This window comes from Lingula anatina, chromosome 5, assembly GCF_051362555.1.
Source record: "Lingula anatina isolate TDL-2025a chromosome 5, LinAna3.0, whole genome shotgun sequence".
Taxonomy (NCBI): Eukaryota; Metazoa; Brachiopoda; class Lingulata; order Lingulida; family Lingulidae; genus Lingula; species Lingula anatina.
The window spans coordinates 9,762,980-9,779,955 of NC_141771.1; the positions used below are offsets into that span (position 1 = coordinate 9,762,980).

The following is a 16,976-nucleotide window of genomic DNA, read 5'->3' on the forward strand; positions in this document are numbered from 1 at the left end:
AATCTAAATGTGACCTTAAAATTGACCTTTGACCTACTTTTCACCATGAACTGAACTTTGCAAATTTTGCTTCCCTTTTATCTCCAAAACTGGCAGAGATAGGTCCATAGTTACTATTGAACTTGAATAGGAAGTCATATACTGGCAATCTAAATGTGACCTTAAAATTGACCTTTGACCTACTTTTTACCATGAACTGAACTTTGCAAATTTTGCTTCCCTTTTATCTCCAAAGTTACGCTGTATCAAAAAGTCATATTGGTGGTGAAAGCAAAATGTGCAGTACGGTAATGGATAATAAATTTTGAACTCCGGAAAAATAAAACATAAGGCTTGGCAAAGCAGACAACTTGTGGTCAAAAATGACATTTCATCAAATTTGAACATCTGGAACTTCAGAGCACCTCCCATTTCAAGAATTTTGACCAAAATGACCTTTTCTTTATTTTAATTAATTTTTTCTGTAGGAAATATATGGCACATTATGGTAACTCCAAAATTATAACATTTAGTCCCTTATATCTCCAAAACTGGCAGAGATACGTCCATAGTTACTATTGAAGTTGAATAGGAAGACATATACTGGCAATCTAAATGTGACCTTAAAATTGACCTTTGACCTACTTTTCACCATGAACTGAACTTTGCAAATTTTGCTTCCCTTTTATCTCCAAAACTGGCAGAGATAGGCCCATAGTCTCTATTGAACTTGAACAGGAAGTCATATACTGGCAATCTACATGTGACCTTAAAATTGACCTTTGACCTACTTTTCACCATGAACTGAACTTTGCATAGTTTGCTTCCCCTTTATCTCCAAAACTGGCAGAGATAGGTCCATAGTTACTATTGAACGTGAATAGGAAGTCATATACTGGCAATCTAAGTGTGACCTTGAAATTGACCTTTGACCTACTTATTATCATGAACTGAACTCTGCTAATTTCTTTCTCTTTTAACTCCAAACCTGGCAGAGATAGGCCCATAGTTACTATTGAAGTTGAATAGGAAGTCATATACTGGCAATTTACTGTGACCTTGGAATTGACCTTTGACCTACCTTGCGATGAACTTAACTTTGATTGTACCATTTTTAGTAATATATATATTTTTTGCATATTTTGAAAATTCTTGTTGATTGCATTTTTACAGCTTGTCAAGCACAAGACTGGTGGCTGTGTTCCTTATTTTGTATATGTGGGGGTCTATATGAATGCGCTTGCTCCAGCTGGTGGTACAATATTCGGAGGCGGTATCGCCTCTCTGATCCTCTAGTTATGACATTTATTTTTATGATGAAAGCTAGTGTCTTAATGTGTAAATGACTGTTTTAGTGTGAAGAAGAGAAAATTGTTTTGGGAAGAGTGTGTAGATTTACTGGATACAGCAGCAGTCACTGAGGCTAAGGACAGGTAATCTGTTGACTATTCCGTCACCAGCAAAATCTGGTAAAGATAATAATGTATTCAAGACAATCATTTGTCAAACATGCAACCTACTATATTGATGTTTGAAGTGTTGACTGAAAATAAAATGACACAAATTACAGCATTTTTGATGTTTCAAGCATGAAAAAGAATGAAAAATATTTAGAAAACATAGTAAAATTAATAGGATGAAAGTGTAAAAGACAGGTTTTCTGCCTGCCAGGAAGTCTAAATTTTGAATTCTGCTCACAGCAGTTGGAAATAATGTTACGAGCTGGATTTAATTACTCAGCTAGTGTTTTTTCGTTTTTCCAGTGGAAAGGAGAACACTCGGGCAGTGGAGAAGTTGAACCAACTTTTGAAAGAAAGATGTAGACTTCCTTGGTTCAAGTTTGATATCAAGACTGTCCTGGAATGTCTACAGGTCAGTTGTAGGAGTGCCCTCTTGTAGCAGAAACTTTTACTGAAATGTTGAAGTGTTATAATAAAAATATAAGAACAAGAATTTTGTAGTAGTATGTATTAGAATAAATTTTTTATAAATCTTTAACTAAAGCTAACGTGGGACATGTAAACTTGTATAACAAAAATCATGTAATAAATTATTTAAGAGTACATCATTTTATGACTTTTTTTTATTTTTCAGCTTCTAGGATTGGAGTTACTTAAAAAGGAAATATGAGTTAAATGCCATGGCTTTATACAATATAGTCCATGAGCCAAAGGCCAAAAAATCCAATTTGGCTGCACCCCCCGTCAGGCAAAGGTTTTATGATTGATTCTTGTAGTTTAGAACCTGAATTTTTCATTTCTGCTTGTTTCCGGCTTGAAAAAGTGTCCGTTTGTACTGGAAACAGGCCAAATCCAAGATGGCCGCCAGTAAATTCATGTGTCAACTGTAAATACAAAAATTGATTTAAAAGTTACTTAACAACTTAATATTATCAAAATTTGCACTGATCACAAGTACTTTGGCCTTCTTTGATTTTTCAGGCACTTTACATTTTTCAAGATGGCGACTGAATCCAGATGGCGGCCATTTTCTTTACTTTTTGTGAAAAAATACAAATACCTAAATTTGAAATTTTTTTTATTAACCAAAAATTAGGAATATTTTACATGTTTTGATGTATTTGAATAAGTTGAAGTCTATATTTTTAATTTTTACCAGTTAATTTATCACAAAATTGTACATTTGAACACAGATGGCTCTAATCCAAGATGGCCACCACATAAAATGGGCTTTTTGTTTTGATATGTCAACAAGCCTTTCTTAGTATAAAACATCTCAGACTACTTAATAGAGGATTTATTGCACAGGTCATGGTATGAAATGTATGACTGAATAATTTAAATTGTTTTGAGATTTTGTTCAGGGTATAAAAATCCAAAATGGCCCCCAATTTCTGGATTCAAAACGTACATTATTTTGATTTGCATGTTAAAAAACATTAAATTGAATAATAAGTAAATTAAAAATATTTATTTTTTGATAAATTACTCTGTATTGCAATGTCATTTTGCTTCTTATAGACACTTTATTCTGCCAAAAAGTGGTTAATTTTTCTTCATTTATCATGATTCCAAGTTTGCCATTGATAAAAATGAACTGCACGTGACCCGTATGGACAATACCACATGTTGTGAGCCTTACTTAAAAGGCTATTTCTGAGCTTTATTGTTCAAGTTATGGAATGGAATACATAACTGAATGATTCAAAATGGTTTTAGGCTTATAGTTTAGGGTTGGAAAGTCCAAAATGGCCGTCAATTTCTGGATCCAAAACATACATTATTTTGATTTCGTGTTGAAAAACATCAAATTGAGTAATTAGCAAATTAAAGATATTTATTTTTTGATAAATTTATCTGTATTGCAATCTCATTTTGCTTCTTGGACACTTCATTCTGTCAAAAAGTGATTATTTTTGCTTCATTTATCATGATTCCAACTTGTCCATTGTTGAAAATGAACTGCAACTACCTGTGTGGACAATACCACGTTGAGAGCCTTACTAAACTGCGTACACAGTATTTCTGTACTTTTTTGAACTCATTTTTAAATTACTTTTTATCCTTAATAAATTTTTATTTGAATTATTTCAAAGAAACTTTCTCAGATTTTTAGATTGCAATTAATATTCAAGATGGCTGCTATTACGTACATTAAATATGCTTATTTATCTGATTCATTACTAATAATATATATATAGAGAGAGGAATTAAAGAAACATTATTTTAAAACCACTGTGACGTATATCTTTAATGTATCTTTAACATCCAGGCCTTTCTTGCTACTTTGACCATTCATATTTCCTTAAATTCATCATATTTTACTTGATTGCCATAAATCAATGACGGCTACCAATGAAAAAGAGTTGATTATAGTGAGTTGATTATGAACGAAAGCTTTATGTCTTTCTAGATTTCAAATTGAATGTCTTTTTCATGCAATAATTCATCTACAGTATTTTTTAATACAGTTCAAATTTTTGGAAGGCTACAGAATTGAACAAATGATCCCTTCTGATTTTTTGCCCATAAATTCTCTGTGCGTAATGAGAAAAAAATCAAACTGCATTGAAAATGAATATAAAAGGCGTAATGTACATGTTTTTGATAAAACTGTATATATTGCAGACTCCTTTTTCCTATTTTGGTATGATTTTGAAGCTTTCTCTATTTAAAATATTTCAATGTTTCAAATATGACAGGATATCCAAGATGGCAACCATACTACTATTAACTGTGAATTCTTACCATAAGCCATTCATGTAAATAAAAAAGTAAAAATAATCGAAATCAAATGTTAATTCTAAAAAGTTATACATTTAATTAATTTGAATGAATTCCAGTCTCCTTTTGCTAGTAAGTAATGGCCAAAAACATCAATAAAGTCAAGATGGGCTGCCACTGCAAATGATTTTCAAATAATGGGTCTGGGACAATCATTACATCAAGTATTTCTTGAATACATCATTTTAAAAAGTTAAGCCTTTATTAAGAAGTTTATTTTTTTTATATTTTAAACAAGGTTCATGTCTACAATATTCAATATGTTCACCACTCAAGTTAAGAGTCTTATGCAGCAATGAATGTTTCAATTTGGTATCCATAGTCTTCTAACATCGGATTCTCTCATGGCTCATCTTTTCCATGTTTTGTAAGCAAGCTGTTTTAGAATCTACAAGCAAGGGAGGTGTTACAGGGTTTATGTCAGTATTTCATGGTGATTTTGCTTCAAAGTCTATTCATTTTGCTGTAGCGAGTTGTTGACTTCTTTTAGTCTTTCTTTGAGAGACAATTAGATTTATTCTACTTTGCTGTAAATAATGTTTACTCCTTTGCCAGTGTGTCACTGTGTGGAAATAAACAGGCTGCTTTTGCAAGTTTCAGTCCTTAAGGCTCAACCATGGTCTTCCTCTGAGATTGCTACCCAAAACCAATTGGTCAAATAGTACAGTTGACAGCTGTTTTGGGATTTTGCTATGCAACATTCATCTAGTTCACATGTCCAAGTCTACTTAGTCTTCTTTAGCACAGAAATGCCTGTTTAAAACTTCTGTAATAGTTACTCTGGCTTGCCTGATGATGCCAAAGGTTGTGTGCAAACACTTTTGTTTTAAGAGAGTGAGCCTCTTGCCAAGTGTTTTCAGGTCTCTGATCCATATACACACATGTATTCGGGAGCCTAGTATGCATGCTTTATTACCTCTTCCGAGAAGGTCACATTTTCATCTTCGTTTGTCCATTTGTTGTGGTTTCTCAGATTGTTATCAGCCTAACTCAAAAATTTCAGGATAGACTGAAATGAGGTGTTCAGGATAGGTCATTTTTTAGGCTAAAAGTAAGTAGATTTTGGTGGTCATCTATTTTTTAATTAGTTTATTAAGAAAGTTTGTTTTAGTCTGTGTTTCTCCAATGTTTGGATCTCCAAATATTTTTCCTCTCAACAGAATAATGTTGGATTTTAAAAGAATTCATGGAACATATTGAGCAGTACCTATCCGTGAAGTGCAAGAATTACCTGCACCTATATATACATTGTATCATAAACATCATTTGTCATGTTGTGCTTGAACTCCTTCATCGTCACTTACATGTGCCATACATCATTCACCATCAATGTACTTCACTTCGCAGCACCACTTCATGAGTTCCCTGTATGTATTATTATCCAGCACTGTTCTCTAAAGAGACAAAAGATGTTCTTGGAGATCCAGACATTTTCTTGCGACTTCTTTGCTGGTCTTACACCCCATTTCCATAGATTTTTAGATTGATCTATCCCTGTGGGGAGTCTCACTAGATTACTGTCAGCTTAGCCGGCTTAAGCGTCTGTCCCGCCTACTAAAAGCTGTAAGGGGGTAATTAACTATGGTGCCCGCTCGGCTGACTGCAATTTAGCGTGAAACCCCGAGGAGTTAGGTCGATCTAAGTCTTAATCTCTAGATCGATCTAAATCTCTGGGAAAGCACCCTTAGTTTATGATAGTGATTGCTTCCCGGATTTATACATGTAGAATAATGCTACAGCTGCATGTTATCCATCCCTTTTTTTTCAGATAAATTAAAGAATTTACATTTTGGTTGCTTGAGGTTAGGAAAATTCTGATTCTTCTTTACGATCAACACCTAGCAGAATGTGAGAAATCTTATCACTACTACTAGAAAGTCCCTTGTTTGACTGAGATCCTGGCTCTTTCGTCAAGCTTGACAGGGAACTTTCAACAAGCAATGTACCAGTAACCCAAGTCCATTTGAAATGTAACATAGAAGTGCTATCATATGAAAATTAAATTTTACGCCCCCCCCCCCCCCCCCCCCCCCCATCTAACAAACTATTGATCCTTAAGTTGTAAATGTTGTACGTTTTGTCTGCAATATTGAAAATTGTCATTTTACTAACCTATATATTGCTGTCCCTTGTGTGTTATGCATCAATTTCTGTTCAAGAAAAAGGCAAAGCATTTGAGATTCACTGCAGAGGACACTGCAGTTTATCAAAATATAGTCTTTAATCATTTGCCCTCATTCAATTTGATGCTTTTCAACATGCAAATCAAAATGTCGTTTGTTTTGAATCCAGAAATTGACGGCCATTTTGGACTTTTCAACCCTAAACTACAAGCCTAAAAGCATTTTGAATCATTCAGTTATATATTCCATTCCATTACTTGAACAATAAAGCTCAGAAAAAGCCTTTTAAGTATCAATGGCAAACTTGGAATCATGATAAATGAAGAAAAATTAACCACTTTTTGACAGAATAAAGTGTCCAAGAAGCAGAATGAGATTGCAATACAGATAAATTTATCAAATAATAAATATTTTTAATTTACTTATTATTCAATTTAATGTTTTTTAACATGCAAATCAAAATAATGTACGTTTTGAATCCAGAAATTGGCGGCCATTTTGGATTTTTATACCCTGAACAAAATCTCAAAACAATTTAAATTATTCAGTCATACATTTCATACCATGACCTGTGCAATAAATCCTCCATTAAGTAGTCTGAGATGTTTTATACTAAGAAAGGCTTGTTGACATATCAAAACAAAAAGCCCATTTTATGTGGTGGCCATCTTGGATTAGAGCCATCTGTGTTCAAATGTACAATTTTGTGATAAATTAACTGGTAAAAATTAAAAATATAGACTTCAACTTATTCAAATACATCAAAACATGTAAAATATTCCTAATTTTTGGTTAATAAAAAAAATTTCAAATTTAGGTATTTGTATTTTTTCACAAAAAGTAAGGAAAATGGCCGCCATCTTGGATTCAGTCGCCATCTTGAAAAATGTAAAGTGCCTGAAAAATCAAAGAAGGCCAAAGTACTTGTGATCAGTGCAAATTTTGATAATATTAAGTTGTTAAGTAACTTTTAAATCAATTTTTGTATTTACAGTTGACATATGAATTTACTGGCGGCCATCTTGGATTTGGCCTGTTTCCGGTACAAACGGACACTTTTTCAAGCCGGAAACAAGCAGAAATGAAAAATTCAGGTTCTAAACTACAAGAATCAATCATAAAACCTTTGCCTGACGGGGGGTGCAGCCAAATCCTTAAATAAGGCCTTTTTTCAATTTGGCTCATGGACTAATAAAAAATCTCATTTTTACAGGTTTTAAAGATGATGCCCATAGAGCATTTGGAGTCCAGTTTAAAGATATCCTGTCTGGCCAGTCTGCTGGCCCTCATACTGACCACACAGACAGATCACACTGTGAAGACCCCACCAGAAGACAAAGCCATGTCCACTGCACTGTTTAACAGCTGTCTGGACATTGTGGTCATCATCACTGACCAGTGGCCTGGAGTGTGGTCAGTGGCTCATATTGAGGTCCTGGATGCCCTCTGCTGGATCATGACCATAGCAGACTCTAAGATTATCATGGTTAGTTGTCTTGGGTTCATTTTATTCAAAGAGTTGTACAAATTAGATACATATCCAGTAAATGGTAAACCTGGGTTGGTTATGTTATTATTATGCACTTCATTTGGAAAGCAGGTTGTTGTCAGATACCTTGTATAGCTTGAGAGATTGGTTTAATATAAATATTTAATTATTTAAATTTATTTATTAATTTATTTATTAAATTATTTTTGCTATTGAATCTGTGCTCGCAAAAATGTTTTGATAACAGGATATTAGAGTAAAAAGAATTCCATTGTCCATTGTCTCTGTCCATTGTGACTACATTTATACAAGTTGGTGAATCTTTAATTTAGAACATTTTCATAATTAGGTATCTTTGCTTATTTGACAGGATTACACAGAAGTGCATGCCTTGTTAATTATACATTTTTTATGTTGCATACAGGAAGCAGCTCATTTTGAAACTACCTAGAACATTACAGTCTGTAAATTTCAGGGCCAGTATGGCAGTGTGGATTTCCAAGAGGAGCTTAACCAGAGACACCTGGTGGAGAGTCTGGTGAGAGGTATCAGAACAGAGGAGCAGATATCACTGGCTAAAGATTTGGTGAATGTTGTGCTCATCTTATTGTTCAAGCATGTAGAGACTTTATAAAAAACTTTATAAAAAATGAGCAGGATAGGGTGCTACAGCATGAGAAGCCATTGAACTTTTTCCTTTACTGACTACTATGAGGATTCGCCTTATTCATATAGACCATAATCCTTTGCGCGCAACAGGAGTTCCGTTATTTTTTCCCATATCAAATCTACAGACGCGCGAATAAAATGCCGTACAGGTAAGTGAAAAATGATTATTAAATTTCAAATAAAATAGATATGCGTAAATCTAATATTTCTCCTCATAATTATTACCTTTTGCAATGAAATTAGTCGTTTTTTAATAAAGTTTTTTTATTTAGACAGTAGGCTGACTTGGAGCGCATTTGCGCACTGTAGTGTGTTAGCTGTGTTGAGAGGAGATTGCATTGGTGCTTGTCTTGTTTGACCCATTTTTGGTTGGTTTGGTTTGTTTTTCAGCGAGTCCGATATGAGTCGGATGTCCATTTTGTAAACCATAGCCAGGCTATATATATATATTAGCATATCTTGGTTAAATATATTTAATACTAAATGTGCTCATCTTGCCCTAAAGTCTACTTTAGTGAAACTCATAACTATTATCAAGTTATTGTTTTTTTTTTCTGTAAACATAGTGTGTTTTACCATCATTTTTTTCCATAATTTTCTACAGGTAATAAAGTGATTCAGGTAAATGAAGAAGGCATATGTGGGCGACTACTGCTGAGTGCCTGGATGCACAAACTCCCGTGGGAAATGTAATCGGGAGGGGCAAGCAATAAGCTTTTACCAATTCCCCAAAGATGTCAGACGTAAACACAACTGGCTGTGCCACATACCTGTAGATAAGGATTTTATGTCTATAACATCCACAAGGATATGTTCTGTGCATTTTGAAGGAGGTATATATATAATGCAACAATGAATGTTATTATAAAATGCATATAAAAGTAGAATTGAGAAAAATGTGTGTGTGTGTGAGTCTGCATGGGTTCCCATGCCTAGATTGATACATCTGGATCAGTGTAACTCCCTGGGGAGTCTCACTAAATTGCTATCAACTAACCAGCTTAAATGACTGTCATACATACCAAATCAACTAGGGGGTAAAGAAATTACCCTCTATCGGCTATACTAGGTGTGACAGACATTAAAGCAATTTATTTGATAGCAATATAGTGAGATTCCCCAGGGAGTTACACTGATCCAAGTGGATCAATCTAGGCATGAGATAGGGAAGATGATCAATCCAAATATCTGTGGGAATGGTTCCTTAAAGCAATAATAACTCTTCCTTTGAGATTCAAAATTCCGCATGAAATACATTGTAAACAACGCATGGAAATATATTCTATTGTATTTTACCACTAAAACGGCCGTTATTGTAGTAAAACTAAAATCTGTGCTTGTCAATAGGGCTTTCGATGCTTTCATCAAGGCATTTGTTGCTAATGACGTAATGGTGTCACGCGGATTTTCGCGTTCATTCGAGACCAAAATAACATATGGCGCCAAACGCATTAATGCGGACGCAGACATAAGTTGTGAGTTTTTGTACAGTGCGTCGGATAACGAAAAGCCCAGAATGGCAAACATTGTGGATATTAATGTATTTTTAACAAAAAGACGAATATATCTCATGAATCTTATATAGTGTTGTATTTGTCTGCTTTTCCCGCGGTTTTAAGTAGGTCAACAGTGACTATGCGATGTCAGAGAGAGCTCCGTCAGTTAAAATCTCTTAAGAGATTTTAACAAAAAACCGTACGTTTAGGAAAAAAACCCTGGATTAACTTTGAATGCAGGAATGGGGTCGCTGACCATTGGTAAGTATGGGAAAATTGCCGTTTACTCCAGGAAAATCCAATTTTTGGCCAAAATGAAGAGTTATTGTACCACCAGCGTTAGCGCTGGCGGTACACATGGTTTCGGTCTCGTCCGGATCGTTCCGCCGGCTCCGCCGGCTCCGCCGGTTCCGCCGGCTCCGCCGGCTCCGCCGGCTCCGCCGGACGGCTACCGTTACCGCTTCTCCTCCTAGACGGTAAGGCCCCCCATACCCATCTCATGGATTTAGGTCACCTATAATCTCAACTCGTTCCACGTAAAATTTGGGCTTTGTCGGTATTGGGGTCTGGGTGTGGCACTCATTGCAATGCACCCTTGTCTAAAAATGGCAAAATTAAATGCTAATTATCTACCCTACGGAAGGAGTTATGGGAAAAATTTCTATAGACGGCTTTCCAAAAGTCATATGTGTAGATTTCAAATATACCCTTGGATTTGACCTTTGACCTTTACTTCAAGGTCAAATGGGCCAAAATTTTCAAAAAAATGAAATTTTTTACGAAAAAAAATTTTTTTGCCCTGTTATTCAGACACCACACAGACTTAACCAATAATATTATTGGAAAGTGTTACCCTTCAGGTCATCTTTCATCTCCATGAATTTGGGGTCAATCGGTGCATTTTCACGGGAGTAGCGGCCATAAGATACCGAAACTGAAAACTGTCTCTAATTCGGGAACCGTTAATGCTAGAGACCCATTCTTTTTTGCATTTTGTAGAGCATGTAAAGCCCAACACTGGAGGTGGTCTCGGTTTTTTTGTATTCCATACGGTTTTCGAGTTACGCTGTATCAAAAAGTACATATTGGTGGTAAAAGCAAAATGTGCAGTACGGTAATGGATAATAAATTTTGAACTCTGGAAAAATAAAACATTAGGCTTGGCAAAGCAGACAACTTGTGTTCAAAAATGACATTATTTCATCAAATTTGAACTTCTGAAACTTCAGAGCACCTCTTATTTCAAGAATTTTGACCAAAATGACATTTTCTTTATTTTAATTAATTTTTTCTGTACGAAATTTAAGGCACATTATGGTAACTCCAAAATTATAACATTTAGTCCCTTATATCTCCAAAACTGGCAGAGATAGGTCTATAGTTACTATTGAAGTTGAATAGGAAGTCATATACTGGCAATCTATATGTGACCTTAAAATTGACCTTTGACCTACTTTTCACCATGAACTGAACTTTGCAAATTTTTCTTCCCTTTTATCTCCAAAACTGGCAGAGATAGGTCCATAGTTACTATTGAACTTGAATAGGAAGTCATATACTGGCAATCTATATGTGACCTTAAAATTGACCTTTGACCTACTTTTCACCATGAACTGAACTTTGCAAATTTTTCTTCCATTTTATCGCCAAAACTGGCAGAGATAGGTCCATAGTTACTATTGAACTTGAATAGGAAGTCATATACTGGCAATCTATATGTGACCTTAAAATTGACCTTTGACCTACTTTTCACCATGAACTGAACTTTGCAAATTTTTCTTCCCTTTTATCTCCAAAACTGTCAGAGATAGGTCCATAGTTACTATTGAACTTGAATAGGAAGTCATATACTGGCAATCTAAATGTGACCTTAAAATTGACCTTTGACCTACTTTTCACCATGAACTGAACTTTGCAAATTTTGCTTTCCTTTTATCTCCAAAACTGGCTGAGATAGGTCTGTAGTTACTATTGAACTTGAATAGGAAGTCATATACTGGCAATCTAAATGTGACCTTAAAATTGACCTTTGACCTACTTTTCACCATGAACTGAACTTTGCAAATTTTGCTTCCCTTTTATCTCCAAAACTGGCAGAGATAGGTCCATAGTTACTATTGAACTTGAATAGGAAGTCATATACTGGCAATCTAAATGTGACCTTAAAATTGACCTTTGACCTACTTTTCACCATGAACTGAACTTTGCATGTAAAGCCCAATACTGGAGGTGGTCTCGGTTTTTTTGTATTCCATACGGTTTTCGAGTTACGCTGTATCAAAAAGTACATATTGGTGGTAAAAGCAAAATGTGCAGTACGGTAATGGATAATAAATTTTGAACTCTGGAAAAATAAAACATAAGGCTTGGCAAAGCAGACAACTTGTGTTCAAAAATGACATTATTTCATCAAACTTGAACTTCTGAAACTTCAGAGCACCTCCTATTTCAAGAATTTTGACCAAAATGACATTTTCTTTATTTTAATTAATTTTTTCTGTTCGAAATTTAAGGCACATTATGGTAACTCCAAAATTATAACATTTAGTCCCTTATATCTCCAAAACTGGCAGAGATAGGTCCATAGTTACTATTGAACTTGAATAGGAAGTAATATACTGGCAATATAAATGTGACCTTAAAATTGACCTTTGACCTACTTTTCACCATGAACTGAACTTTGCAAATTTTGCTTTCCTTTTATCTCCAAAACTGGCAGAGATAGGTCCATAGTTACTATTGAACTTGAATAGGAAGTCATATACTGGCAATATAAATGTGACCTTAAAATTGACCTTTGACCTACTTTTCACCATGAACTGAACATTGCAAATTTTGCTTCCCTTTTATCTCCAAAACTGGCAGAGATAGGTCCGTAGTTTCTATTGGACTTGAATAGGAAGTCATATACTGGCAATCTTACTGTGACCTTGAAATTGACCTTTGACCTACTTTTCACCATGAACTGAACTTTGCAAATTTTGGTTTCCTTTTATCTCCAAAACTGGCTGAGATAGGTCCGTAGTTACTATTGGACTTGAATAGGAAGTCATATACTGGCAATCTATATGTGACCTTCAAATTGACCTTTGACCTACTTATAATCATGAACTGAACTCTGCTAATTTCTTTCTCTTTTAACTCCAAACCTGGCAGAGATAGGTCCATAGTTACTATTGAAGTTGAATAGGAAGTCATATACTGGCAATTTACTGCGACCTTGAAATTGACCTTTGACCTACCTTACGATGAACTTAACTTTGATTGTACCATTTTAAGTTATATATATTTTTTGCGTATTTTGAAAATTCTTGTTGATTGCATTTTTATAGCTTGTCAAGCATAAGACTGGTGGCTGTGTCCCTTATTTTGTGTATGTGGGGGTCTATACGAATGCGCTTGCTCCAGCTGGTGGTACAATATTCGGAGGCGGTATCGCCTCTCTGATCCTCTAGTTATGACTTTAATTATATGACATTCTTATTTATAATTATATTTACTCATTTACAGGTAGAAAGAATGATGACCCAGCTCATCCAAGCTACTCACCAACTATTTTCCCCAATAGTTCCTCCAAACCCCGCACAACAAATAACTCTTTATCTGCTAATGGGAGCTACAACCAAAAGCCAAAACAAATTTTCAGAAAAAGATCATCAACTGGCAGGCAAGCTGCTGGCAGGCCAAATGTTGCAAGACGTTTAGTTGACTGTCTGAATGAAGCAGGAGATCATGATTATTATACAACAAATAAGCAACAAAATTTAACAAAAATTCAACAATTGGAAAAAGAGGTAACTGAATTGAAAGAGCAAATATCTGATTTAAAAGGAAAATTTCTTCGTTTAGAAAATATAAAAGATGATGACAGAAAATTTCAGTTTTGGACTAATCTGCCAAATTTTTTAGTTTTTTCTTCATTATACAATTACTTAAAAACAAGAACAGATTTTATTTGCCTTTATTAGACATATTGTTCTGACCAGAATTACCCTTTTCTTCTTGTACATTTTAGTATCGTTACTTAAAATTCTTACTAAAATATACTTTAATACAAATGTTTTGGTCTAAGATTCACGGAACAGCTGACATAGGGCATCATAAAGATAAATGGGTATACGACTTTCCTGACATATCAATTCCCTCTCAGTGTCTCACTCAAGGCTCTCTTGCTGGAAGTTGGGTATATTTGGCCTGGCTATGGTTTACAAAATGGACATCCGACTCATATCGGACTCACCGAAAAACAAACCAAACCAAAGTGACTTTAAAAATGGGTCAAACAAGACAAGCAAGAACGCAATCTCCTCTCAACACATCTAACACACTGCAGTGCGCAAATGCGCTTCAAGTCAGCCTATTGTTTAAATAAAAAAAAATAATAATTAAAAACAACTAATTTCATTGCAAAAAGTTATAATCATGAGGAGAAATATTAGATTTACACATATCTATTTTATTTGAAATTTAATAATCATTTTTCACTTACCTGTACGGCTTTTTATTTGCACGTCTATAGATTTGATATGGGAAAAAATACCGGAACTCCTGTTTTCGCGCAAAGGATTATGGTCTATATGAATAAGGCAAATTCAGAGAGCTTTTATGTGCGAATATTAAAGGCATTCCTTGTGTGTGTTTGTTTGTGTATAAGTTGATACTTGACTTTTCAAATTTACAGTTATCAATTAATGCAATGTGTCATTGACTGGTGAACTTGTTGTTTTGATCTAGCTCAAGGAAGACAGACAAACACACATGTGGTTGGTTTTCACAGAGAAGTTGACAAAACAGCTCCTCAAGGTAAGTGAATAGGGAATAAGTTCTCTTGCAAATAAGAACCAATTTGTACCATAAAGTAATATTTGTTTTTATGTAGAAATAAAATTATGATAAATAATGTTACAATTTACAATTGTGGGTTAGTCTGTGATGATTTGAACTTTTTTCTAGCTCCTTAAAAAGCCCAACATGGATTCCACATTAGAAAGTGCCTGTGTAGCATGTCTGAAACAAGTGGAGTTTCAAGTATCAAATGCCATCAAGGAAGCAGCGGAATGCTCTGAATGTCCCACTTTTGCCTTATGTCTAGATGCTTATTGTGCTTTACTACATGGAGGAAGATTGCAAGAAAACAATGAAAACATATCTGCCATGTGCCAGAGGTGTTTAAGGCTATTAGAAGAGGATGAAAGTAACCATGATATCCTTCAGTCTTGTTTGAACTTCATTAAGACTGTGTCAGAGGTTACTATAGATGAAGAGCTTGTTGATAGTGCCTGGAAAAGTTGTCTTACTTGCTATAGAAGGCTGTTTGCCAATCAGGAATCAGGTGATCAAGAAACTGCCAATCAGGAATCTGGTGATACAAAAGCTGCCAGTCAAGAAAGTCGAAATTTAAAAACTACCAAGCTGAAATCTGGTGAAAAAGAAACTACCAACCAGAATACTGGTGTTGAAAGAAGTGAAAGTGTGAAATCTTCATTTTGTAACACTGGTAAAATGTTAAACAAAAAAGACATGGCAGAACTGAAAACTTCACAGACAAGTTGTGAATTTGAAGAAAAGCAGCTCCAGCAAGTCAGAGATTTATTGCTGGAAGTTCTAGTCACCATGTTGGAAAAGTGTAGCGTAGAACAGTTCCAATCACTACTCCATGATCTGATGGCCAGGACCACTTATCCGTTCACACCATCTGTCCTTCATGTGTGGACCACCCTTGTTGACAGAGAGCTGGAGGAGACCAAGCTGCCGAGCCTGGCAGTCTCAGTGCAAAATCTAAACCTCTTGCTTCAGGGTGTGGCCCTTGATTTGCAGACGAAGACACCATTGCAACAGGGGTCTGGACTGCTGCCAGTTCTGCAGTTTGTAACTAAAGTTCTTTCACAGAAAAAGGTATGGTTCTTGACTTGGCTTGTTGCTGGATGAAATTCCCTAACTTGAATTTGAAATAATTGAAACGGAATAGATGATAATTCATGTTATCTACCATTGATGGGTCTCTGAAGAATAGCACATGTTGAGATTTGCTGTAAAATTTACTTTGAAATAGTAACACATTGGGGGCCCATAATGGTTCTATAGATGTTGGGGGTCACTGTGGTCATGGGCATGTTCAGTGATAAATGTATTTATGTTTCGTTTTGTTTGATTTAGATACAGTAAGAAAAACTGCCATATTTTCCCACTTTGTACCAGTAACTCTGTATTTTTCCCTTTCAGATCTTCCTGTCCTCACAGTCTGTTCTAGTCTGCCTTCACAGCTGTCTCTATGTTCCCCTCAAAGATCTCCAAGACCACACACAATTCTTTGAGATACACAAAGCAACTTATGATGTATTGAATGCTCTGCTGATTGACCATGCCAAAGTTTTGTATGGTGCTATACCAGTCTTCCAGCAAGCAGTTCGGAGCTTTATGGAAGCCATTTTGGAAGTTGGCTGGCAGAAACAAGATGGCGACTGCATTGTAAGAGGTGAAGAGGATGTGGTTGGGTGTGCTTTACTGGCCGATAGGTAATTAATCTTTGGTTGATTTTATTATAAAATTATTGTTATTATTATTAATGTTACTGTATAGGTCTTGTAATATTTCCTCAAAATAAAATTGCAGTATATAGAGACAATGATATTGGATTTACGTGCTTTGAATATCTCATCTCTCTATTTTGCTTGAGTTTTTTTGAAATTATTTTTCCAGACTTTTCTCACTGATGATCAGTCATAAGTCAGAGTTCAGCAAGGTGGTGATGTACCTGGTGGCAGACTATGTGCACTACTTACAAAGGGGAACACTACGACCAGCTGTGAAAGTTAGCATTTCTACATCGCTTCTATCTCCTTAAAACATTTTGGTTTTTGTAAAATTTAAGAAATGAATGAAATAGCCACAATATTGCCACATCAGCTTCATTATAAATAGAGATAGCAGTCAGTTGATATTTTAGAGAGTGGTGGTCGGTACCGTTTAACATTTG

The 16,976-nt window shown here is 35.2% G+C and overlaps 1 protein-coding gene across 2 annotated transcripts in view; it reads left to right on the plus strand.

Annotated features, from left to right (window-relative positions):
• The window catches only part of LOC106178798 (unhealthy ribosome biogenesis protein 2 homolog), a 28,450-nt gene that overhangs the window by 9,912 nt on the left and 1,562 nt on the right, over positions 1-16,976 (plus strand). For both annotated transcript variants that reach the window (XM_087012689.1, XM_087012690.1), the window contains exons 18-25: positions 1,335-1,412; positions 1,743-1,851; positions 7,560-7,832; positions 8,311-8,421; positions 14,735-14,803; positions 14,954-15,895; positions 16,223-16,515; positions 16,700-16,811. In XM_087012689.1, coding sequence (XP_086868815.1) covers positions 1,335-1,412; positions 1,743-1,851; positions 7,560-7,832; positions 8,311-8,421; positions 14,735-14,803; positions 14,954-15,895; positions 16,223-16,515; positions 16,700-16,811 — 1,987 coding nt within the window. The remainder of the gene's footprint in view (positions 1-1,334; positions 1,413-1,742; positions 1,852-7,559; positions 7,833-8,310; positions 8,422-14,734; positions 14,804-14,953; positions 15,896-16,222; positions 16,516-16,699; positions 16,812-16,976) is intronic.